Below are 24,757 nucleotides of genomic sequence, written 5' to 3'. Positions count from 1 at the left end.
AAAATTATTTTCAAACAGTGTGACATGGTGTTCCCCAGACACCGCCAAGGGTGGAATGGCCACGGTGTGTTTGGCGTGAACTAGGCGAGGTGAAACTGCGGTGGTTTTCTGTTGCCTTCCGCAGTGCGGAGTTTAAGAGATAGCTCAACACCGAGTCCTGGACCCGGGGGGAGAACTTTCCTCAGGGTTTACCACCAGACGGGTTCCACAGGCGTAAATCTGTAGGGACTGGAAAAATTCGCGTATTCAACGACCTCCAGGATAGATTCCACGATCCTGTGCATACTCGGGCAAACGTCACCTGTTCATTTGGCTACTGACTTGTGAAGCGTCTCAATTGGGAGACTCGTGATTCGTTACTGCTTTTACTGAGGACCTATAATTGGCCCAAACTGCTCCACGTTAACAGTGAACCAATAGCAGAAGCAGCATAAATGTACAACTATTTGCATTTTAGCATATCGTGAAATAAATCCGCGAATTTTTCCGGTCTCTATAAATCTGTGTGTATCGCAAGGGGGTCCCCCGCGGCTCGAATATTTTGCGCGTGGGTTTTAACTGAAAAGTCATCTCTGGATACGGTGCTTGTATGTTTTTTGCTGCCCATATGTTGGCCTTTATGCATGCAATAAGCAGAAATCCTTAAAATATATATAGTAAGTTTTCCATAAAACATAATTTTGAACTTTATGTTTATCAATCCCGTTTCACAGTCAGGATTTTGCTAGCGCAAGCGGGACACCACAGTGAAGGGCTCCTTAATTCCAGGGGGTTTTGAGAACCACTGCCCCCCCCCCCCAGGCCGGGATCAACGCCCATGCTCTAACCATTGCTTTCTCCATCCCTAAAGATACTCAACATGATATTGGACAGCATAATTTTGACAATATATGTTTAAAATATTAAAAATCTCCAAACATGCCTTACCCGGGAATCCATAACACCTCACACCGAAAGCCGCCGAGCGGTACGGAGGTAAGCTAGCCAACTGTCCGGACAAGTAACAACGGGAACCTTAATTATTCTTAGTCTCATTGAATGTTTAACGCAAGACGTTCTTCCTCAAATAGTCTCCGTGTGATGTACCGTAAACCAGACCACATGCAACACGGACTGAACTGTAAGGTCAACGGCATTAAGGAGAAATTTGAAGTCAATTTGTAAAGCTGATTCACAAAAAACAACGATTAAAAGAACCTTGAGGGAAACGAAACAAACACAACAGTTTTCTAAAACAGAAACAAGCGACGTTTCGGGAACTGCTATCTGCTCCCGTCCTCAGGCAGAGACGCACATGGTACGGAAACACAATGATGAAACTGGAAACTCATGCCTATGTACGGATCCTGGTACAGCCAACATGATTTTAAGTTTTCCATGGGTCGCTCCAAGCTATCGGAAGCGTCAGTCTTTTTAAAATTCTGGACACGCCCCTCAGAAATCACAACGGGAATGGTTTGATATCCGAATTTAGCATTAGCTTGCAATCCGGACGTTGGGTCAGGGGTCAGGTAGTTCGGCAGGGGCTTTGGTCTGACAACGTAGCGAATTATGAACAACCTGGGCTTGAACCATTGGTCCTGATTTCTGTTTTACGTGAGTTCCTGAAATAAAATCGAAACAAACGCTACGATAAGAAAAAATACATGAAACAGGCTACATGTTCCTGTCTTCACCATTTTCTAAATAATCTAAACATATTAAAGACAACCTATGACATTATTCCTGTCAAAAAATAAACAAGATCAAACTGAATCATAGCCTGTCTTACATCTAATCCAAATGGCCAATTAATTCGAGAAATTAAATTTATTTTTAACGCCTACTTGATTAAAAATAAAACATAATATTGAGCATTCAACAGAGTTTAGAATAGTTGGAAATGAGTTTATAACTACTTCATTGTTGAATGCAAGAAAACGCATTAAAACTATTTTTAGTGGGAAAGTTCTTTGGCTACACGGTTATGCTTTAACAAGAATTATTCACTATTGTCACGCTACCATTGATTTAATGTGAAGTAACGTTGAAGTGTTATTTCTGGTAATTAAAATACACCATTGACAGGTAGTGTAAACTATGGAGGAAGTAACTGACAGAAGAATCTACCTCACTTGGCTCGTGGTATTGAAAGCATTTTCAAGGAAGCATCAACCACCCATGCTGAGCTTTGTCTTTTGGCATCATCACTTAAGTCCTGTTTAAGACTGTGAATTGAATTCAGCTGATCAGAAACTAACCTGTCTTGACTAACGACAACACATGTATGTTTACTTTTTTTTCTATGATCACTTGTGTTTTATTTTTTATTTTAGTTAATAATAATTGTAAATGATAAAACTAATGGTTCTAAAGTTTTTTTTCCGGCTGGAATACGTGTGTTTATGCTAAAATAAGGTTTGAATAATGTTTTTTTTTCTAGTTTTTACACGAAATACACGCACGGCTTGATAACCTCGACTTTGTTGGGAAGGGCGTGTACCCCGACCCAAAGGGTGGTCCTTCTGCGCCACTCTGGTGAGGACCAAGGGAAATGAGCCTTGGGGAAGGGGGAAGACAGGAAGAGGGGAGGATATCAAAATCAGGGCGCGTGCCTCGTTGCGTCACCCCAGCCGGGGCCCGACCGAACTCCCGCCGAGGGGGTACCACATGTGCCCTCCTCCTACACCCGTGTCCGGGTATTGATTTGCTCCAGTGCTCCACTGCACCCCCGACCTTCAGCGACAACCCTTCAACCAGGACCAACCCCCGGTCTCCCAGGGGTGCCATTTCTCCGTCCCAGCGTCTCGCCTCGCCGGGCGTCGCCACGTCACATCGGGGTCCCCGCTCATGCGGCAACACCAGCGAGAACGTGTTCCTCACGTCTCCAAACAAGGGCGTCGAGCGCTGCCCGCCTCCTTAGCTCGGCCGGATGCACTCCGCCAGTCCTGGCTATGTTAACTTGTAAGCGTCGAAATCGGTCACAAACACGCACAAGTCAATGAATCCGTCAAAATGACAAATATAATTCATAAAGGTGAAAATGAATGGTTTGCTCGTTGGTGATTAAAAAGAAATTCACCAATGAGCAAAACATTTTAGTTAAAAAAATAATTATAAAAAGCTGTTAGATAATTCGCCTCTTTCATTCATTCCAGTTCACTCAGCTTAGTTACTGATTTTTATAAATAAGTATAAAAACACGAGCGTATAGAAGTTAACATTTATGAGTTAATCGGAAGTAAAACTGAAAATAAACTTCTTGCTTAGAGAAAATAATGCAATTAGTCGAACATAAATGGTGTTAGTAATGACGCTCGTGTGAAATTTAAAAGATAGCAATAGCGTTTGGCATGGCGATAAATTTTGCAAAAAATCATAATATGTAATGCTTATCGATACAAATTGCCCTGAAAAAAATAAATAGATGTGACTGTTTGGATGTTTGTTAATCAAGTCTTAACTAGTGAACCAATTTAGATAAACTTAGGAACAGATGTAGCCAGTAAACTGGACTAACACATAGGCTATATATTGTTACGAGGATGTTATATACGAGGCAGGCCAGTCAGCCCGACGCACCGCTCAGCGGGGATCCAGAAGAGGCCCCCACCTTCTCCCAACACAGGTAGTACCCGTCCCTCCCCTGTCGCTACACGGAAATCCGATTAGCAGCGGCGTCCTTCTGTCCCTCTCGAGGGTTCGACACGTTACCAGATCTCCCGTCCGCATGCAGCGGTGTAATTAGGACGCCATTGTTCTCGAATTTAAATTGTGATGACGTGACACTTCGTAGGGCTATGAAAACGTTCCACGGGACGAACCGGCAGACATAAAATAGGAGTCAACCCTGCAAGATGCAGCGAAGTGAAAAGGAAGGGTTTGCCCTTGGCGAGCGATAGCGGGCGACGAGCGACAGGCTTCGTGCGCGAAGATCGGTGCATCGGGAACGGTGTCACGATGCGACGGTAGAGAGAGTAGTGCGAAGGAGACCAAGGTTCGTGATAAGAGACGATCAGTAGAGAGAGAGAGAGAGAGAGAGAGAGAGTCGCAGTCGAACCAAGCTCTCCATGATGGAGAGTAAACAGTGAACTTACGAAATTGTGAATAATTAGGTGACACTATTAAATTAATTCAATTTAACTAGTACTCAAGATATTAGCTGATAAATAAAACTGCAACTAATTAATTGGGATATCCTTTCCGGGGCTGTTTTACCCATTCATAAATATATTTACGAAATAACATTCATAAAAAGGAGAAATTGTGTATATATGGTTTTATAATAATAGATCATGTATTCTACGCTAGTAAAGAAGAAGTAAGGACATTGCAGCACCAAACTTACCAAAACTACCAATTCCGTTGAGATTTTTTTTAATTCACCCCCCCCCCCCCATTTTCTTTATGAGTATAAAGGGAGAAAGTTAAGTTCCATGAAAACAAATTTATAATTCCAAATGTACTTCAGCGGGAGGCAAGGAACTGAGCATTTACAAGTTTCGTATAGCATTGTTCTATTTTTCGAAATTCGATTGCAAAGGTATGAACATGAGATAAGTTTACTTTGACTATAAGGTAATATATTTTTCGAATAATCAAGGTATGTTTGAGGTATTTGCTATGAATATTAAACATGAAAATCCACAACTCTTTTGATTCACTTTCCGAAATCATACCAAAGAAATTTAAAATGGTGAAAATGGTGTAATATGTTACCGTTATTAAAAAATATATATATTAAAAAATACATCCCCCAAACAAATTAATCTAATATTAAGATATGGCCTATGTGTGTATATATATATATATATATATATATATATATATATATATATATATAAAAATTTCTTTCTCAACAATTCAAAAATTATGTTGTTACTAAAATATTTAACAGGGGTTTTATAGAGAAAAATCAAGTAAATTAATCTACTGAAAGGGAAGGTAAGAATTCAACCACTGTAACATTGGCTCTAAATATTTAAAGCTGATTAACAAGAAAATCTTGTTGTTATTATTTAATTGAAAAATTGAAAAGTATTGAAGGGGTGAAAATTTTTGTGAAGACTTAGCATTACTACTATAGTCCATCCACGGTAACCTCCTACTTTTTTAAACGAACCTTTGAAAAAACACACCAGGATGCAGCATGTTTGGTTCGTTTGCAAAAATACTTTCCATCATATGCATATTAAACATGCATTAACACTAAATTACCGTATAATGATGTTAAATAAAATTTTACAAAAAAAGTAACTATCTATGTACAATATTATTAATATTAATGATCTCGCATGTGTGTAAATGAAACAGTGAGAGAAGTGGTGTGTTGGCAATGATTAGAACGAAATAGTTCCATAGCCAAAATATATATTTTTTGACTTTCCGCGTGTATTTAAGAATTTGTTTGGGTATTTGTTAAGTTTGAACATTTTTTTAAATCTCTGGTGAAATAAAAACGTTATGTTAACGGTAAAAAAATATTACGTGCCGAAACCGTGGTCGCGCATTAATAATGTTAATAGTCACTTGTTTGTTTTCTCTTTCAGCCGCTTTCAGCAGCTCTTTAAGCAGTCTGCAGTCTGTACGCCATTTTGCAGTGTGTTTTAATATATTACTGACCGTGAAATAACGTACAGTTTGTGTTTCAGGATTTTGTGTTAATATTGTGTATTTTAACTTTGTTATATTATTTATTATCTACTATTGTAATGATGGAATTTGTTATCGTTTTGATATTTTGTGTGGTTCTTGTGATTGCTGTAATGGTAATTGGTTCCGGGATGGGGAAAGCTACTTCGTCGCAGCGTCAGATGGACATCATTAACGTCGCTCAGAACTTATATCTTTTAATTAGGAAAGGCGACTTGAAGAAATGTGACGTTACGCAGACGACCGCGTTTCTTCTCAACATCGCAAAGTCAACTGTTCTCAAGTAAGTAGGCTTTTTTCGTTTTCATGCACGTAAAAAAAATATCGACTGTGTCCTAAGTATTGTCGGCCTGTGTTTTAACTCACGAGGTTTTTTGTGTTTTATTTCCAATTTATATTTTTTGGTGTGAGACAACACCGCCATGTGGCGTCTCTGTTGAAAACTTAACCTAAAATCATATTAGGCCTACTCAGGTCCTAACAATAACAATATAGGCACTTTCAAGTATTTTTATGGGTGTGATACACGTTTGTTTATAACGATGTTTATAAACTTTATGATAGGTTTAACTATAACATAAGGGAGTGATTTTATAATTTGCATTTAATTACTTTTTCATCTGTTTGGGAGATCACAAAATAAATAAAAAAACACTTCATTAATTTCGTGGACAAAGTCTGTCATGTTTCCATTTAGTGACCACAAAGCAAATATTTGTGACAAAATGCCATATTTGGAACACTGCCTAACTGCGTATTGTGAACGGGTCCCCGGAAAAGTGTTATGACAAATGTTTTTTTTTTTGGTTAGGTACTACAAGAAAGACATTGAAGAAGTTTCAACACCAGGAAAAAAGAGGAAAAAAAGGCCACAGGAAGGAAAGTCACTTGACACAGTCGACGATTTCACAGTAAATGCAATCAGGAATGCAATTTACAGGATGTACGCTGAAGGTAAAAATTTGATACTGAAGAGTAGTTTCGATATCACTGGGGTAGGCCCTACTTAATTGTATTCATTTCATATATCCATATGCAGATTGACCGGTTCAGTTTTTTTCCCGATATCATCTGTCCTTTAAAAATACTTAACATTTTTGGGTGGTTTGTTAGGTTTCTTTATTGATATGGTATTAAAATATAGAATATTGTGCAACATATTAAATACGTACACGTCCTTTTAAGGTTAGGTTAAAGATAGAAAGAAAATTGTTACATTCTAAAACTACAAGTAATGTTTATATCGTTATACACAGTATACATATTAAATAACCTCAACTTTTATGATGTATCAGAAGGTTAAATAATGACTATTTCCAGTATCAATAATATCCAGTTGTGCGCTTTAGCAGTAATTGGTTACAAATTAGTGAGTTGTGGTCTAAGCAAGCATGGTTATTAAAAAAAAAATTGGGATACTTAATTGGCTAAATTGTACTGTGTGGCAGGGTCCAGTACAATATATATTCTATTGCAAAATAGTGTCATGCCCCGCCTAACCCTTTAGAAAATATAGGGGTATTGTTATTTTATAAACAATAGTCCTACTTCATTGTAATGAAGTATCATATGAAAACACAACTTAGCCAGACAAACTGTGTGTTAGTGTATGAAGTAACAGAAGGTTATAAAACAGTAAAAGTTTAGTATCGCGTATCCGATTCGATACATTGATCCTGATCGCATGATCCTGCAAATATTGATCCTGTGATTGATGATGCTTGCTTTTCTAATTTATTACGTTTAAAAATCCTGTACAAAACCAAAAATAAAAACCTGTGATGTAGTAATGAGTTATGATTTAAAGTTGAATAATAAAGAAAATATATATGTTTTATTAAACTTATGATAATTATTCTTGCTATACCACAATATTTGATTATGTTCAGGATCTTTGATCTGAATAAATGAAAAAAAACATGCACCACACGATCAATAGGATGTACAGGTTCATGCATAAAGATCTAGGGATCACATGGGATACACGATACAAAACATTTACCTACAACACAGTGTAGAGCTTGTAACTTATTGATTGCTAAATTGAATGCTGAAATACTAATGGGTAAATATTTACTTGGGCGGTATTTCCGAAAAAAAATGTTAAAAATCCGAAAATACCTTTATTTTATGCTCTTCAACTTCCTCTTTTCATTAAAAGTGGCGGAGGTAAGAAATTCCAAATACTTTAGAAGATATCGAATTTTTAAATTTCATCATATGTAGTTGAGCGGTATTTGCAAAAATAAATGTTAAAAATCCGAAAATACCTTTATCATATGCTCTTCAACTTCCTCTTTTCATTAAAAGCGGTGGAGATAAGAAATTCCAAATACTTTAGGAGATATCAAATTTTTTAATTTAATATTTTAAAACTAAAATGGTCGATTAAGTCAGGTCAGTTACATTATAAATACTTTCAAACTAAGGTGATATTAAAAATAATGTGAATTAATTTTAATTATTCTTTAGTTTTAAATTATTTATAATGTAACTGACCTTACCTAACAAACCCGTAACAAAGGATGTACAGTAACAACTCACGTAAATTTTTTTGTTACTTATTACTTGCGCAACAATATCAAAATAACAAATAAGACTTTAAAATTAGAAACGTTAAAAACTCACCTAAGTTGGAGGCGGTAATTAAACACCGTTTTAAACAATAATTGAACTAAATAATCACGTATTAGTTCATTTGAATTCTGGCCTATCACGAACAAAAACGTGACATCATTATCCAATAAAAAAAATAGATACTCGTACGTAAACAAGAAACAATGGTGCACGCACGCCACAGGAATGCGCTGGTTTTGTGCTGAAATTTAAAAATTCGATATCTCCTAAAGTATTTGGAATTTCTAATCTCCGCCGATTTTAATGAAAAGAGGAAGTTGAAGAGCATAAAATAAAGGTATTTTCGGATTTTTAACATTTTTTTTCGGAAATACCGCCCAAGTAAATATTTACCATTAATTTAAAAGTATTTTTGAAATGTAAGTTTATTAAAACTATTTAATAAATGTAAATTGTGCACTTAAATTATCTTCTACGGGGTTGTGGTTTCGCTTAGTTTTGTGTACCTCTGTTATTTCATGTATTGTTAATGTATGCAATAAATTTACAGGTTTGAATGTTACAGTCGACACCATTTTGAAAGAAATCAGGGAAAGACAAATAGATTATTATGGTGGAAGATCAAGTCTTCATAAATTGTTAAAGAAGATGGGATTTTCATGGAAAACTGTTGATGGACGAAAAGCTTTGATAGAGAATGAAAACATAGTATTGCAGCGAATAGATTTCTTGAGAAAGTATAAAGAAGAAAAAGAAAGAGGTGCCAATTTCATATTTGTTGATGAAACATGGATTTTCCAGAGAGGCAAGGCATTAATTTATTTGAAAATTTGTTCTGTGGTCCAATACAAAGTATTTCATTTCCATTTCATATATTTTTCAGGAACTGTATCAAAGTCATGGCAGGACAAGAGTCTACAATCTGCGAAGAGACGTACTGTTGGAGATGGTAAAAGGTTTATTGTTGTTAATGCTGGAGGGCGCACTGGCTTTGTGCCAGGAGCAGGATTACTTTTTGTTTCAGGTCAGAAGACTGCAGACTACCAGGGCGAGATGAATGGGGAAACTTTCTTGATGTGGTTTGAAGACATGTTGGTGCATCTTGAGGAACCCAGTGTCATCATAATGGACAATGCTTCATATCACAGCACCCAGGTATGTGCAATGGTAAAGCAGTGTCTTTTTATTGCTCAAATTGTAATGTGAAAAATTTACATGTGTTTATTATTGTGTATAAGTACGAATATTCGAGACTAATACATTTTGCCAGCAATAATTGTTATCTTAATAGTATGCCTACACTACATTTTTATAAACTACTAGCTGCCCGACCCGGCTTCGCACGGATATACTAATGGAAAAAGAATTATGCCACATCTCCCATTTACAGTAATGGTAAATAATAAAAAATTCCGTGAAAATTTATTACAATGCTGTATAATGTACCGATGGTTTCCCGACTCGTGCACGCAACATAAAACTGATGTACCCGTACTTTGCTACGGCAGTCTACAGGCAGATCACTCTTGCGCCGCTCATTATACATGCCCCTCCTTGTGGGTACGCCACTGCCGCGCGATGCCCGTTGCCATGGAGACGCAGAAGGCATGAACAATGCAAAATCCTGTTCTCATGCAGACAAAATACCCACTGTTTCCTGGTTTTAACCACCCATGGGATCTAATTTTCGGAAAATGTCATCCTGCGTAACATAAGGAACATTACTGTGAAGTTTCAAGTCTGTAAAATATATATACTTGAAAAAAAAGGGCAATTTTTGATATTTAAAGTACTTGCAAAATTTCAACGGTGATGAGGACTGCACTAACAATGAAATAGCCGTTGCCATAGAGACGAATGAAGCATCAACAAAGCAACAGCCGTTGCCATGGTGATTTCCTACCAAAAACTGGAAATAAAAAAAAAATTAGGGGTGGACTACCCCTAACATTTAGGGGGATGAAAAATAGATGTTGGCCGATTCTCATAGATACCGGATAAGCACAAAAAATTTCATCAAAATCGGTCAAGCCGTTTCGGAGGAGTATGGCAACGAAAACTGTGACATGAGAATTTTATATATAAGATAATGTTTGAGCTGAAATTGATTACACACACACACACACACACACACACACATATATATATATATATATATATATATATATATATATATATATAATGTAATTGAATTACATTGTAGTGCAAACTAATTTAGTAGAGGGTTTGAAATACCAAATAAAATTTTTTTATTGCAAACAGCATTTGAAAATGACATAATTACTTGTTTGGTAAAAGGACCCACTTTATGAATGCTCTGTTGCCCTACTTAATAAATTAAAATAATATTTTCAAAAAAATTTCTAGTCACTAAACTAACATGCTTTGTTAAATTTAGAAATTCATTACGACAATATGCCAAAACACATGTTTGCTTTGCATAAGTACAGTAGAACCCTGTTATAATTTGTTTTTAAGGGGCTACAAGAAAAAAAAACATAAGCAGGAAATTCAATTTAGTACTTTTTAGTGTGGATTTATTGCCAATGGACTCAACAAGCTGCATAAAGATATATTTGATGCTCCAATTTGCTTGTAGCAAGCCAAAAACAATTTTTCTTTAACATCATGGTGCTTCCAGCTTCTATCTGCTTTGTCTTTACTTACACATTGTCTCATTGCTGTAAAATTGTCTCATTTCTGTATAATTGTCATAATTCACGACAGTGTTTACAGTGGAAATGCTTAAGTCCAGTTCTTTTGCCACTTGAACATGTGATTTAAGTGAATACATTTGAAAAAACACAGAATGGCTAAAAATTTATGAATTTATTTGTTTTCCAAGGGTGTCAACAGGCAGTTAACTGCTAACATACACATATACATAGACAGTATAGACAAAGGCTTTTAATTTTTTTCGTCTTCTAAAATTTTATGAAGTGAACATTACAAGCACGAAACGCATAATTTGTGAAACATTATATCCAGGAATTAAATACATTGTCCTTACAGGGAAAATATTGGACTTGAAAAATAATACATTATAGGCAGGAAAACTTTATAAGCAGTAAAATTGTAACAGGGTTCTACTGTCATGAATTCTTATCAGCTACTTGAGTATTTAGTTAAATGTTGGCACAACGTAGGTTGAGAAAACACCTACAACGAACTGGACCAAGGCTGCACTGATCGCGTGGCTGGAGAAGAATGGGATAAAACATGAAAATAATTTGTTGAAAGTGGAGCTGCTGAGAATAGCTAAACAAAACAAGCCCCGAATACGGTATATTATTTCGTTTTTTTTACAGCATTTCTTTAAAAGTGAGATAGTTGCAAAAAATTACGTATACACCTTGTTCTAACACACTTTTCAGATATGAGGTAGACGAGTTGGCTCGTAACTATGGCCACGAAATTCTACGACTCCCACCCTATCACTGCCACTATAATGCAATCGAAATAGTTTGGGCTCAATGTAAACACCATTACAATAGTAACGTGGGGCGGGCCAAGAGATTTGACAATGATGCAGTTGCAGCCATCTGGAAAGAGGCTCTTGATGCTTCCACACCAGAGAGGTATTTTCATGTTGCATGACCAATGGGGTATTCCTTTTGAAGTAGAAATTGTTTTATTTTCCTGTAGAACATTCCTCAAGCTTCAGCAAAACCCTTACCATACATTTTTACATAATACGTAAGTATTGTTGCCTAGCAGCCTGGTCCTACCATTCCTTTTGATAACTTTGTGTGCTAGTGTGTGTATAGTGTGATTATCATTTTGTGTATATTCATATACCAGTAATACAGTTTTAAAACAATTGGTAAAAATAAGTGGTTTGAATTTGTGTAGTTGTCGTTTTGAAAATGTGTTGCATGTATGTGTTTGTGTTCGTGTTTGTGTTTGTGTTTGTAATTTTATTCCCATGTGATTCATACATATCTGTGTAGTTTCTAGATCTAACAGTGGTGACTTATTTGCAAGGTTTTTTTTTGTAATTGCAGTCCATTTGCAATTGTTTCATTTCCATAAATAGTTTTGTATTTATTAGTAATTGTGATATTACTTTCTGTTATGCTTAATCTTGTGTCAATGACTTTAAAGTTATGGTGGGTTCAGTGCTGTAGGCAGATTTCAATATTCAGATAAAATTTCAACGTAGAGAATTTTGAATATTTTCATCTAGCGAACTTGAATAGGTATTTACACATGTAGTTCTTGCACATTAGTATTTTCAAAAGTTATGTTATTATAGTGAAATACATATACAGTAAATCATCAAAACTATTCAAAAAATTAAATTTTCGCTATATCTCACTGTTTTTGTCTGGGACAAATTTTAACCAAAAACAAACACAAAACTTATGAAATAAATATTTTATCATATGCATTCTAAGCCTTTATTGATAACATATATAATATTTACAGCTTTATTATATCTTGAATAAACCACTATAATATTTTTTTTTCAGATAACATAAAACAAAACATGTTACTTCAAGTATTAAATAATAGCTTTGATAGTTGAGGAAAACACATTAAATGAGTTTTGTTGTGTTTAAAAATACTTTCTTGTGGAGTGAGTTCAAAATTGTATGTAATAAAGAGCATGCCATGCATTGTTTACTATGCCGTTTTGACAGAAACAAACATATTTTGTTATAGAGTGGTTTTTGCTATAAACAGGTCATTTATATAGAGGTTTTACTGTATACATTGATTTTTTTAGATGGGCGAGGTGTGTGGATCACGTGGAGAAGCTAATTCAAGCAGACTGGGAGAGAGAAGTCCACATAGACAGCGGCACCATTCCTCCACTCATCATCCACCTCGGCGAGGATAGTTCAAGTGAAGACAGTGACAGCGAAGAATTTGAGGTTACGACACAGCAAGTAGATGGAGACAGTGAAGTACTGGCAGTTCCTCTTGATGATTTACCCGGGTGTTCTTATTGAGGTCTGTATGTAATAAACACCTGGGCAACTGTAAGTATTGGGGTTTGAAACATTTTTTTTTCTTTTATGCATTCCCATGAAGTATGTTGATTACTGGAACTTTATGTATTAACTTTATATTACACGTATTATGAAATGAATATTAAATTTCATTTCTGGATTCGTATAGGTGTATGTGAAACATTTTATTTTGTTGTGTGTCTTCATTTTTCAGTGAACTTACTTGGAAAACAAAAAGCCAGTCCCCATCCAGGGCCACAAATAAATAATGCATATAAGTGGTATAGAAATTACTGTCAATTCTTCACCACAATTTTACTGTTCATAAAATTATGATTTTGTCTAATAAGTATACTCAGGAAAATGTATATAACCATATTTTTATTTGTGGCCTTAACCGGCAAAATGGTAGGGGTTTATTAAATAAAAGAAGAAAATTCATTTTTAAATGTTTTCATCTGAATTTGTTAATTTTATTAAACCTTCAATCCTTAGTCTTTTCCAGATTGCTTAGATGGACAGCCATATGTATAATTTACAATACTTTTTTTTTCAGATGCAGAAAACTGTGTTGAACTGTACTAAATGATGATATTTATTGCTTACATAAATGTTGTAAATTTATATATTCTCCTAAAAATTTACTTTAAATTATATGTTATTTCTTTAGCTAACAAACTTATTTTTTAATATTTTTACCATTGGGTATCATAAATAATGTTATGAACATATGCATGTATACTTAGATCATATTCAAATTACTTTTATATATATATATATATATATACATACATACACACATTGTTTTGACAGCTGGTGATTGTAAACAAACCATTTGACATTTGTCACATGGCAATGTTTTTGTTTACATACGGCGGAAGGATACATAGTGACATTAAAGTAGATCCGGTGAAAAGCAGGGCTTCAGAAAAGTAGGAGGTTACCGTGGATGGACTATAACACACATATACCTTAGGTAATAAATTTGATGCCTTTATTCTAGATTTAATTTTGACATGCAATGCTGTACAATTGTTTTAAGAAATGTATACCTAATGAGTAAAAAATGGACGTTTGTTTTAAATAATTTTAATCATTTAGCCAATTTAAATGGAAGTGTAAATGTGACATATGGCATAGTAAAGTATACATATTAAAAATAAATATGCATTTTTTTAAATTTTGGTTTTTAAATACGCCCCCTTAAGAAGTGAAAAGTACGTGTAGTTAGATTCCATTCTATTAAGTTTAAATGCATCTCTCAATACCCTTAAACGGGAGATAAATTATATAAAATAGGCTACATAATGTGCATTGAAAACTAAGAAGCCAACACATTAATATTTTAAAAATTCAAAATCATAAATGGTTTCAATATGATTGAATTATTATGCGCACCATTTTTTTTTGGATAAAAAGTTTTTATTCGATCACAAAACGTTTCTAACAATATTAGGAACAATATCAGCACTATTATAATATTTTGATAGAATTAGCCTCAGCTGTGCTAACATACATTTTATGACGATAAAAAAATTTACAAAAAGAAAATAAAGTTTTTCTTTTAATTATTTAGTATTGGTATTTCAGAAATCACATAGGTTAATTAAAGTTTTTTAAAGACCACTAGAAGATAAATAGTTGAAGTGCAAGCAACAATACAAATATGTTTGTAAATAAAGTGTTTGTTGGAGGTTTTTGAGTAAATTCTTACTTTTACACATAAGCTCATAATTTTAATATAAACAGATACACTAACATATCCATGGCAATATTATTATCTTAGTGTAACTTGGAGGAGAATCACCTATGTGTTTGTATATGCAACCGTAGCTGGAAAAAAAAAGTTCAATTTGGTTGGTTATCTGCAAGCCCGTAGTAAATTTAGTAAAAGTTTAACATCGGGCTGATCTGATGCGATTGACAGACGATAGATATCCTATAAATAGGATAAAATTTACGCTCTATAAAAATAAGATATTTTTTTTAATTTTCCTGATTATTTTCAGAATAAGTGAGATACTTTTTTTTTTCAAACAGTCTCTCGTTTTCTTTTGTATCACATGAAAAAGCCGATATGTCTGGAGCATGTAATGATTAGAACTGTGTTAAGTGTAGCCTCACATACTAGAAGCCATTTTATGTATATTTTCCGTGTCGATAAACTAATTACTTTACTTATTTACTTACAGACGATCAAGACCTGCGTAACTAGACTCGAATGTGTTTAGGTAGAGCAATAATCGTTGGCAAATTTTTGAGAAAATTTTTGCAGCAAGTTCCAAGAACACAGGCGCTTGACGGATGTAAGTAAAATGTGACAAATTGTTTGGGAACTCCTCCGAAAGCAATTCCGTATACAGTAGTTTCAGGTTTATGCCAGATATGTTTTAGTCATTTTATTTGTGTCTAACGTCTCTAGGACATCGAGTTAGAGACGGTTACATATACGACACAGACCTGGGATGTTGGGGGAATGAGATCGGCCATGTTTTACAGTACGGAACCATCCCAGCACGTCAGGGAAACCATGGAAGTAGTATACAAACGGGGCTCCGGAAACTGGGTATGGAGGGCCCACCATCTTGGATCGTGACGTCACGGCAGCCATATTTGATTACCTTGAACTTGACAATGACCCCGGTTGCCATATTCGAGATCATTGAACCATAACGCCATCTCCGATTATAGAATCCAAAAAGGCTATAATCTAAGACGGTGTCCGGGGTCAAGGTCATACAATATCGCTGCCGTGACGTCACAATCCAATATGGCTGCCCCGGGGATCTCAGCTCCACGCTCAGAAGCAAGTTTCCGAAGACCCATTCACGGCGAACAGAAGTCAGGATGGCCTGACTGGGAGGTACCTCTGACATGCAAGTCCAGTGTCCTGTCGCGTCGTCACCGGGACACCAGAGAGCCGCCCAGGAACTGTGTATGTCCCGCCTCTGACGACAAGTCACGCGGAGCGGAGGCATGGAGTTAGTCGGCTCTAAGTGGCCCGCCGTCGTGCCGCGGCCTTTGATCGCCGGCGCGCGCGACATCGCCCAGCGAACAGCGCGTGATCTGGTTAGCAGCCCGGATTAGCCCCGGCGCTCTGCGCCCCGCACCCTCCCGGGAGGACCCGATGGGAGACTCCAGATACTGCTCGTGATCCCCGGTGCCTCCGCCCTGGCCCAAAACTTCGCTGGAAGGGCACGTGTTTCCCTTCTTCACAATGGACCTCATAGGATCTTGATCGGAACCACCAATGCCACCCCTCACTCCCCGCGGTATAAGGAAAGGGGGGGCAGGGGGTTTGGTACACACAACCCTCAACCCCCTAGGGGGAAACACACGCCATTATTCACCCCGAATCGTACCTCCTTCCCTTCCCAGGCCGCCAGCCATAGTGTCCGCGTGTCGGGGGAGATCTCCAGGGTGCAGTTAGGGCGTAGCGTCTACCGTACCCCCTCGTGCCCCCCACCCATCTGGGGGACCCCCCTCCCTCTCCAAGCTCCCCCTCGGCAAACAGTCGCTTTGTCGCGAAACCACGCCGGCCGGAAGTTGGGTCGGAACATTGAATCACGAGCTGAGGAGCTGCTATTAGGGAACCGGCCGAGAGTGCGAGGCTGGACGGGGAAGAAAGTGTTTGCATCGGGAAACACCGCAGGACACTGGCACGTGTTTGTGGCGTTTCAAGCCTTGGAAGGTGCGAGTTGGCATCGTCCTGGCAGCCGAACCACGTCGCAAAGAAAAACTCATTTTTAAAGAATTAATGAGCTCAGTGGAGTAGTATGCAAATGCCGGTACTGGCACAGGGTTCAGGGTTGTGGAGCCGGAGCCGAACCGCCATCTTGGATTTGTGACGTCACGATGGCCATTTTTAACTCATATATGATTCAAAATTGACTCTAAATAACTAGACACAACTCAATAATCCTAAAAAATTCTCTTTTTCGGGGGAAATTTCTCGTTTTCTTGCACAAAAATTCAAAAATTAGGATTTCGAAAAACAAACGTATCAGTGGAATTTTTTTCTTAAAGTAGGTAGTAGAAAAGTCAATGTAAATCCCAAATATCAATAAATATTGTAACTGGAATCAGCCATAGAAAAAATGAAAATATCCGGTCACTCAGCCGAAATAATGGAAACCACTGTAATCAGCGCCTCTAGCAAATTTCCCGTGGTTATTTATTTATGTAATGAAACTAGTGATAATTATTTATGAAGCAAATCTAGCACTGCCTAATATGACGTAAATTTAATATTACTTGTTTTATTAAGTAATTATTTCCAGTTGTTTTATCAAGTGGTTACAGATCAGGACTTTTATTTCAAAATGGATGGTAGCACCAGCGTTTTCGACTCAAGAAAACCAGATTTCGCTGGATCCCATGTCTTACCGCCCGTAACTGATGGAGCGCCTGATATTGAGCTGATAGTTTTTACTACGACACAAATAACATACAAAAAACATTGTTATGATCACATACCTGACATTTCGAAGTCAGTATATAGATAACATGTATTTGAGTGATGTTTTCTACAGAACACGGCACTGGATAGCAACAACGCCGAAAAGGAACTGCCCTGAAACGAAGCAAACTACGGGAAAATGAAATAACACAACGTGTCCTATGTGACAGACCCTCCCCTGGTTAACAAGCAGCTATTTTTTTAATTGACTTATTTTATGTGGCAAAGTTAAGGCACTTCCACTTCCACTTATTCACGTTAATGTTTTACAAAGTACAACAAAACTTACATAGCTGGATTAACATAAATAGAAACAATAACCAAGAAAATGAAAACAAACATTAATACAATAAAAACCAAACAAATACCACTAATGGGTATTTTAAAAAAAATTAAAAATCAAACTTGTAAGATGCTAAAAGTGATCCTCGGATGGTGAGCATGGATGTAACGCCCACCACAGCCGCTGGAACATGGGCGTGAAGGCAGTGCTACCAACGGCGCTATCGTCGGGCGGGGATCGGCCAATCCGGGCGCGGCTCTCCCGCTGAGTTATTAAGGCGGGTTCGCGTGGGTGAGACGCGGCCCTGGATATTTACATGGAACGGGGAGCGCCTTCGCGGCCAGGTATGACAGCTCTCTCTCTCTCTCTCTCTCTCTCTCTCCCTCTCCCCTGGTCCCTTCGTATATACCTCTAGTCTGAGAGCCCCTCGGGGCGTCTGTCCACTCGTTACCTCTCCTCTTCCTCCTGCCGTCGACGAAGACGGACAGCGATGATGAAGGCCGGGGCCCGTCCTAAGACCGACTCCCGGGAGCAGGGGCCGATTCGGTGGCGGCGCCCGAGGCAGCTACCGGCTCCACGGGGTGTTCCAGAGTTCCTGCTCCCTCGTAGTGCACGTGCACGCGGGAAGACTCATCCAAGACGGCAGTGGATTAGACATGTTCTCCGGTTCGAATACGTTTGAAAAACGTATCTCCGCCCGATCTTACCGTGTGGGCAACCAGAGCTGTTTCGTGTGTCGTGAGACCAACGCACCTAACACTCTTGTAGTATCTATCATTTGGATCGGAAGACGCGATATTTGTTGTATAGGATTAACTTGAACACACTTTCCAAGCATACGCCACACACGTTTAGAAATTACAGTAAATTTACCGACTTTTCAACGAAGAATTCAGTTAGAATAAACGAAGATTTCTTCGTCATTTCAAATAACTCAGTCTTTGTAGAAAATGCAAGACAGTGCAAGCTTACACTGCCTTAACAGCACAGTGAGATCCTTTCGCCCCCGTCACGTATTTATTTGTAAAATAACTTGAGTAATCAAGATTTCAAAAATATAATTTTAAATAACTAATTTTAATTTAAACATAGTATTTTATTATTTGTAGAATAAAATTTGTTTTAGGGATTTTTGGGATGAACCTCATATTGTTTCATTTCGGGGACGCAACCGAAAAAAAAAAAAGAAAAGTTTGGGAACCTCCGGGCCTAGTCAAGTTTCCTTGTATTGCACACGCACCCTTAATTCTCCCTCTCACACACTACGAATCAGTCTGACAGGATTAGGATGTTCACCCTCGGCTGTGCACTCGAACCACACTTCAGATGTGACCGCGATCTTCTAGCTACATCTACATGTAACGTTTCGGTTGTATTTCTCATTAGCTGTTCATCATTCACAATTTATTTTTTCAGGACTATAAAATACAATAAATTTTAATTTGATAGTTTAATTAGAATTATCTATAAGATTTATTTACAAAAACAGATTATTAATTTTATAACCAAAAGAAATGTGGGCATTCTGCTACACAATTTACTCTCTTAATATGAAACTGTTTTTATTACTCAAAATCAGTAGAACTTCATAGTTTCACATGGTTTCATATTAAGAGTGTGACGCTTCTTTTGACTACCTATGTTTCATTCTTTACAATATTTCTAAAAATACTTTTTAGCAACAGTATCTTAAATGGCATGTAATTTTTCTCAAATTTGATAGCTCTCAAAAGTATAAATAGAAAATAAAATTTCGTTAAAATGAGCCTAGAGGTTCGTTGACTATTTTAAAAATCACGAATGATACATTAAAGAAGGAATGCGAGAGTGCACAATGAGAGAACACCGTGTATCACTCTCCCTGTTGCCGCGTTTCTCTGGAAGAATAACAGCGATGGAGGGCAGGTGACCTTTAAGAACACGAGACAGTGGGCGAAAGAGTTTTCTCCCCAGGTGAATTCAAAATGGTGTTAGCTCTCTTAACTCGCTCAGGCTAAGCACACGAGCCGTATTTATAAAAGCAATTTTATGCTCTAAATTTGAATAAGATAAATTAAATTACAGATCTGAAAGACCTCACAAGTTCACTCCCCCCCCCCCCTCCCCAAACCAAATAACTCAGTAAATAAATATGCTGTTTTCCTCATTTAGTTACATTCTCGTTTCACAAATTATATCTTTTGCAAATCAGTTTAATATTATTTAAAAAAAAACACTGCGTATTAGTACGTTGATGAATAAAATAAATTACTAAGAGAATGTTTAGTTTCAATCCATTTCCAGACCAATGAAAGCCCATTGAAATAGGCAGAATAATAGATAAAGGAGACCATAGTATACCTACTTATAGCCTAGTTCTCAATGTCATCACTTAAAGCTCTGACATGAATGCACGAGTTCACACTACTTAAGTGACCAAGGTCTAACTTCTCATTTTGTCCCTCTCGACACGAGTAATAGATTTAGAAAAAAAATCGGTTGTCTGTAAAGTCGGTTTACGGGCGATATTTTAACGTGACAACGTCATTGCAAAACATTGATGAAATGATTGCATACTTTTATGAATAAAATTGAATCATTTTTATTGAATTATCACTATTTTGTATGGATACAAAGGAGGAGTGAAATGAAACCTACAATTTAATTGATAAATTTACTTTTATTTGCACTCATTAATTAAATATGTTTATAACTTTACCTAAGAGATTATTTTAACTATAACTTTTATACATGTTTGCTATTTAACTTCTTCCAATCTGTGTTATTCTGTTAAGGATAGGACGATGATAGGAAAAGTAGGAAACGAATGGGAGTGTTTCAAGTTTAATGTGCCTCGAAAAAGTCTAATCGATGGTTGTTCCAATCGAGTGGAAGAGAGATAGATGCGGCGCAAGCGTACAATAAGCTTAACGGGACACAGCGTAACGGGACAGTGTGCGTAACAGGACACTCTTTCGTGCGTGCAGCCGGCGTTCATCGATTTATTAGTCGTTGTCACGTAAAAAAATTAATAATAAGTTAGCTAAAAAAAATTAGAATTATTTCTGACGGGTGTACGTCTTTCGCGGCGTCTCGGGAAGCTTGCCGCGGTGGCCGCTAGATGGTGCTGCGAGCGCTCCAGCTACAGCAGTGTACCGTGAGAGGGGTGGGGGGAAGGGCAGGAGGGTGGGGGCGGTATCGACCAGGTGAGCGGGTTTCCACAGTAACGGACCGGCCTAAATAAAAGTGCGGCGCTGCAGTTGGGTCCTGGAGCTCGGGTCAGTGACAGTTGCTCTCTCTCAGATAACTACGTCCATGCTGTAGCAATGTAAACATCCGCGTGTGTCCCACGGGACAGTTACTTAGCGTTCAACCCATCGCTTTTGAAAGCCTGCTTGGAAATGAATTTCAGTATCCTAGCGTCAAATGTGAATTAACGCTGTCACGCGCTTTGAAAGTATTGTGTGCACTAAAACATATGAAACTATATAATTATAATAAACGTTAACATTTTTTTTCCCAATGTGAAGAGTAAATTATTTTGATCGTACACGAGCGAAATTAATTTAGTTGAAATTAATAATTGTTATGAAATTTAACAGAATATGAAACATTTTTACAAACACGTTTTTGGTAGTTTTAAAATGATTTTCACACAGTGGATTTCACGAAAAAATACAAGCGTAAATAGTATGCTTGGGTGTCTTTAGAAGTATATGTACACATTTTTATGCAGGCATCGAGTTGTTAATTATTTTAAGTAATTTCATTGCTTAGTTTTCACATTTGAAAAACAAATTTCCAAACGAAATTAATTAATGTCTATAGGTAATATTCACTTGCATAATGACAGTTTAAACCTGCATAAAATAACTCCCGAAAATAGTAGGAGAATTCTCATCCCGTAAGAATCAACTGACTATTCTCTAAAATCTTCTACGAAGAATTATTTTCCTTTTTTTTTTTTTTTTTTAATGAATTGAGTAACTAAGAAACTAATTTTTTAGTAGAATATTTTCCTGCATAAAATAAGTCCTTTTATTATAAATATTAGAAATTGTATTTTTGTGACTATTCTGACCGTTTCTGTAGCATGTTTGAATAAATTGTGCAAGATTTTGTCTTCCTGGCTGAAGATCTATAATGAAATAGCTGAACTATAACAAAGAGCCTGTGTGCTTAAAAACTTAACGTAAAACACAAGTTCGAATGGGAATAATTTTACTCGCGGGTTTTAGTGCATTTGTGTTACATCCTGTACAATGTTTAAGGTACAATTTTTCGTGCAAGTGCGTATTCTTTTTCTGTGTTTTTTACGCTGACTTTGAAAAAAACTGTGATTACGTAATAGAATATATGTTTCAGACACGAATTCATTCATCAATCGCAAATAATATGTTAGGTTAATGTTTCTCGTTAGGAACAAAATTTTTGGGAGCTCTGCTACCAAAAGGGTATTCTTAAGAGGTATCGCCCCTAAAATTCCCTAGAGAGAGCTTCGCCTCCAATCATCCCATCATAAGTACTACTGCCCCCAGAATTCTCTTAAATGCACTTTTATGGGGTTCTGCGTTGGGGGCTTCGTTTTACGTTGGGGGCTTGCCCATAAACCTTTCCTCTAAAGGACTTCTCCCTCGAAGTTACACATACAGGATAAATGTTATTTATTACTTCATTATTGGACTCATGGAGTCATGAAATTTGGCAAATACATTCACTTTTCCAACTGCCCTATCGAATTAAAAATTATAACGAATATGTGACAAATGTACAATAATCCAAGATTATAATTAAGTTTAAAGTTTAACCGATGGAGTTAACGTAGAACATCATAGGATTAAAGTTAAAAATCTTTTCAATGTGGATTGGCCTGTCGAGTTGAAAACCGCAGCTGTTTGTGGAACGGAAATGTGTAACCACGGCGCTGCTATCTGTGGTGGATGGAGAAAATCAAAGTTCATAAAGCCAAAGAAAAAAACTATAGTATTAACTGTTTAGTGAATTTAGACAAGATGAGAGGTATTTTAATAAATTTCCTTGTCGAAAATCAGGTTAAAATACGGGGGTTCATATTTTTCAAGTATTTTCGCTTTTATCGCAGCAGTTTCATTATATATGTACATAGTTTAAAATTTCTCTATGCAAATCGAATGGTTCGATAGTCTAAGTAGCTGCTCTGGTAACGAATTCTAGCCCCGGATGCGGAAACTACGTCCGATTCACGTCCAGAAATGCAGTTGAAAACTCAATTTACATATATTCATCACGTTCGGCATTATTTTAAATAATTCTACTTCAAATTTCGTGTCTGAGTTTCGTATTATAAGTGTATTTGCAACAGAGAATACATGAATTTGCTCGTTGGCGAGTACTGAAAGACTCGCTTACATATATTTTTTTCTATAGGTACCGTTTTTCTTGCAACTGTCTCGTCGTAGTCAATCTATTTATTGTAAACGTATATGCTGTCATTTTTATTTTTAATAAATTCCATCCATGTGTTGTCCTAACATTTGACATCAGCTTATGTTGGTTTGTTATCTGTATTTATGTGTTCATTTTTGTAAACCAGCGACGGCTTACTTCCAATACATTATGCTAAATCAATCTTCCTATTGCAAGAATCATCCAAAAAAGTATACTGTTTTTCGCTGAAAGTTAAAATTATCTATTAGATTAATTTGGCAGATTTTAGGGATGCTCGTATAAAGCAACACAAGCTCCGAACTGCTGAAGTTGGGTGACGAACGAACGCCGATTGCGTCCCCGATCGAGAACGAACCAAATCGGAGCACAGCACGGAACACGGCCTGAGATCGGCCGGCGAGTGGAAGGTCGAGACCGCGCGCGCTGCTTTGCGTTGCCGGGTGACGTCACGTCACGTCACATCACGTCACGTCACGTGACGGTCGACCGGAGTCCGCCGGCGCTCTCTCTCTCTCTCTCTCTCTCGCGCGCGTGCGCTTCACGCTCGGGGAAACCACCGCGGCAACCCTCCTGTGGTTGTGGGGAGTCGCTGAGGGTGGGCGTGCTGGCGATGACAGCCCCCTCCCCCCCCCCCCCAACGAGATGATGGCTCCACGTGACCGCGCACAGCGGGTGACCGGAGGACCGGAGGAAAGAAAACTTCGCTCAAGACAGATCTACGACGTCGTCAGTTCCACGACAAGTCTCCGCTTCCCACACGACTGTCCTTATACGGACCAACGCAAACACTCTCTCCCCACTGTGGCTTCCACTTCAAAGGGGATTCGAACCACACGTCACTCGGTTCGAGCCACTTGCTTAGCCAAACATCTATTAATATTATGATTTCAATTTTTTTTTTTTACCACAATAACCACATATTTACGATTATTTTTTTAACTACTACAAACAGCCCGTGGTTTGGGGGGGCGGGGGGGGGGGGGGGAAGGGTGTCCTTCTGTCGCTTGAGACTGTGTGTGAACGATTCCAAATTGCAACATACCCTGCAGGGGTATTGTCTCGTGAGCGACATTGTCTCATTGGCCTCAGCTTACGGCTTTGTACACGGCTTACACTTGGTGTTATGTTTATCACCATTACCTCCACAGTACTCTTTCGACAGCGCTGAGAGAAACTCTGCGTCAGCAGTGGGATATACAAGTAACTATTCTCTGTGATACAAGAGTGGGCTAAGTGCCGAAGGAATTTCTTGACATACGTGACGGGGTGAGGGAAGTGCCGATCAGTGCAAAAATGGTCCAAATGCAATGCAATACCGGGGCTATGACAGTGGGTATTTAACATTGGGAGTCTTAAGGGAAATGTGGCAACACGGTGTTAATTTTTATTTGTGTCCTACAGATCGGAACACGGGTAATGTTGTTTTATCTAATGTTATGATAAAAA

General features: G+C 37.5%; 1 protein-coding gene across 3 annotated transcripts; it reads left to right on the top strand.

Moving 5' to 3' along the window:
• The first annotated feature begins 5,267 nt into the window (after positions 1 to 5,267).
• Positions 5,268 to 14,132, top strand: LOC134530247 (uncharacterized). 3 transcript variants are annotated; one of them, XM_063364930.1, is made up of 6 exons: positions 5,281 to 5,914; positions 6,443 to 6,585; positions 8,759 to 9,013; positions 9,092 to 9,363; positions 11,355 to 11,491; positions 12,938 to 14,132. In XM_063364930.1, exons 1-6 carry the CDS (start codon positions 5,691 to 5,693, stop codon positions 13,161 to 13,163), a joined length of 1,257 nt encoding a protein of 418 aa, XP_063221000.1. In that variant the 5' UTR covers positions 5,281 to 5,690; the 3' UTR covers positions 13,164 to 14,132. The 3 variants fall into 3 exon arrangements, with proteins under 3 accessions (XP_063220999.1, XP_063221001.1, XP_063221000.1); XM_063364929.1 differs by having other exon boundaries at positions 5,268 to 5,914; positions 8,759 to 9,363; XM_063364931.1 differs by lacking the exon at positions 11,355 to 11,491 and having other exon boundaries at positions 5,273 to 5,914; positions 8,759 to 9,363.
• The last annotated feature ends 10,625 nt before the right edge of the window (positions 14,133 to 24,757 follow it).

Source organism: Bacillus rossius, chromosome 3, assembly GCF_032445375.1.
Source record: "Bacillus rossius redtenbacheri isolate Brsri chromosome 3, Brsri_v3, whole genome shotgun sequence".
NCBI classification, from domain to species: Eukaryota; Metazoa; Arthropoda; class Insecta; order Phasmatodea; family Bacillidae; genus Bacillus; species Bacillus rossius.
Note: the sequence above shows the minus strand (reverse complement) of the source record. Positions and strands in the feature narration are given on the sequence as shown.

Coding starts and splice junctions, on each gene's coding strand:
- LOC134530247 (XM_063364929.1), top strand. CDS start 5,691: ATGATGGAATTTGTTATCGTTTTGATATTTTGTGTGGTTCTTGTGATT. Junction 9,364..11,354: donor CTTCATATCACAGCACCCAG/GTATGTGCAATG, acceptor GGCACAACGTAG/GTTGAGAAAACACCTACAAC. Junction 11,492..12,937: donor CAAAACAAGCCCCGAATACG/GTATATTATTTC, acceptor TGATTTTTTTAG/ATGGGCGAGGTGTGTGGATC.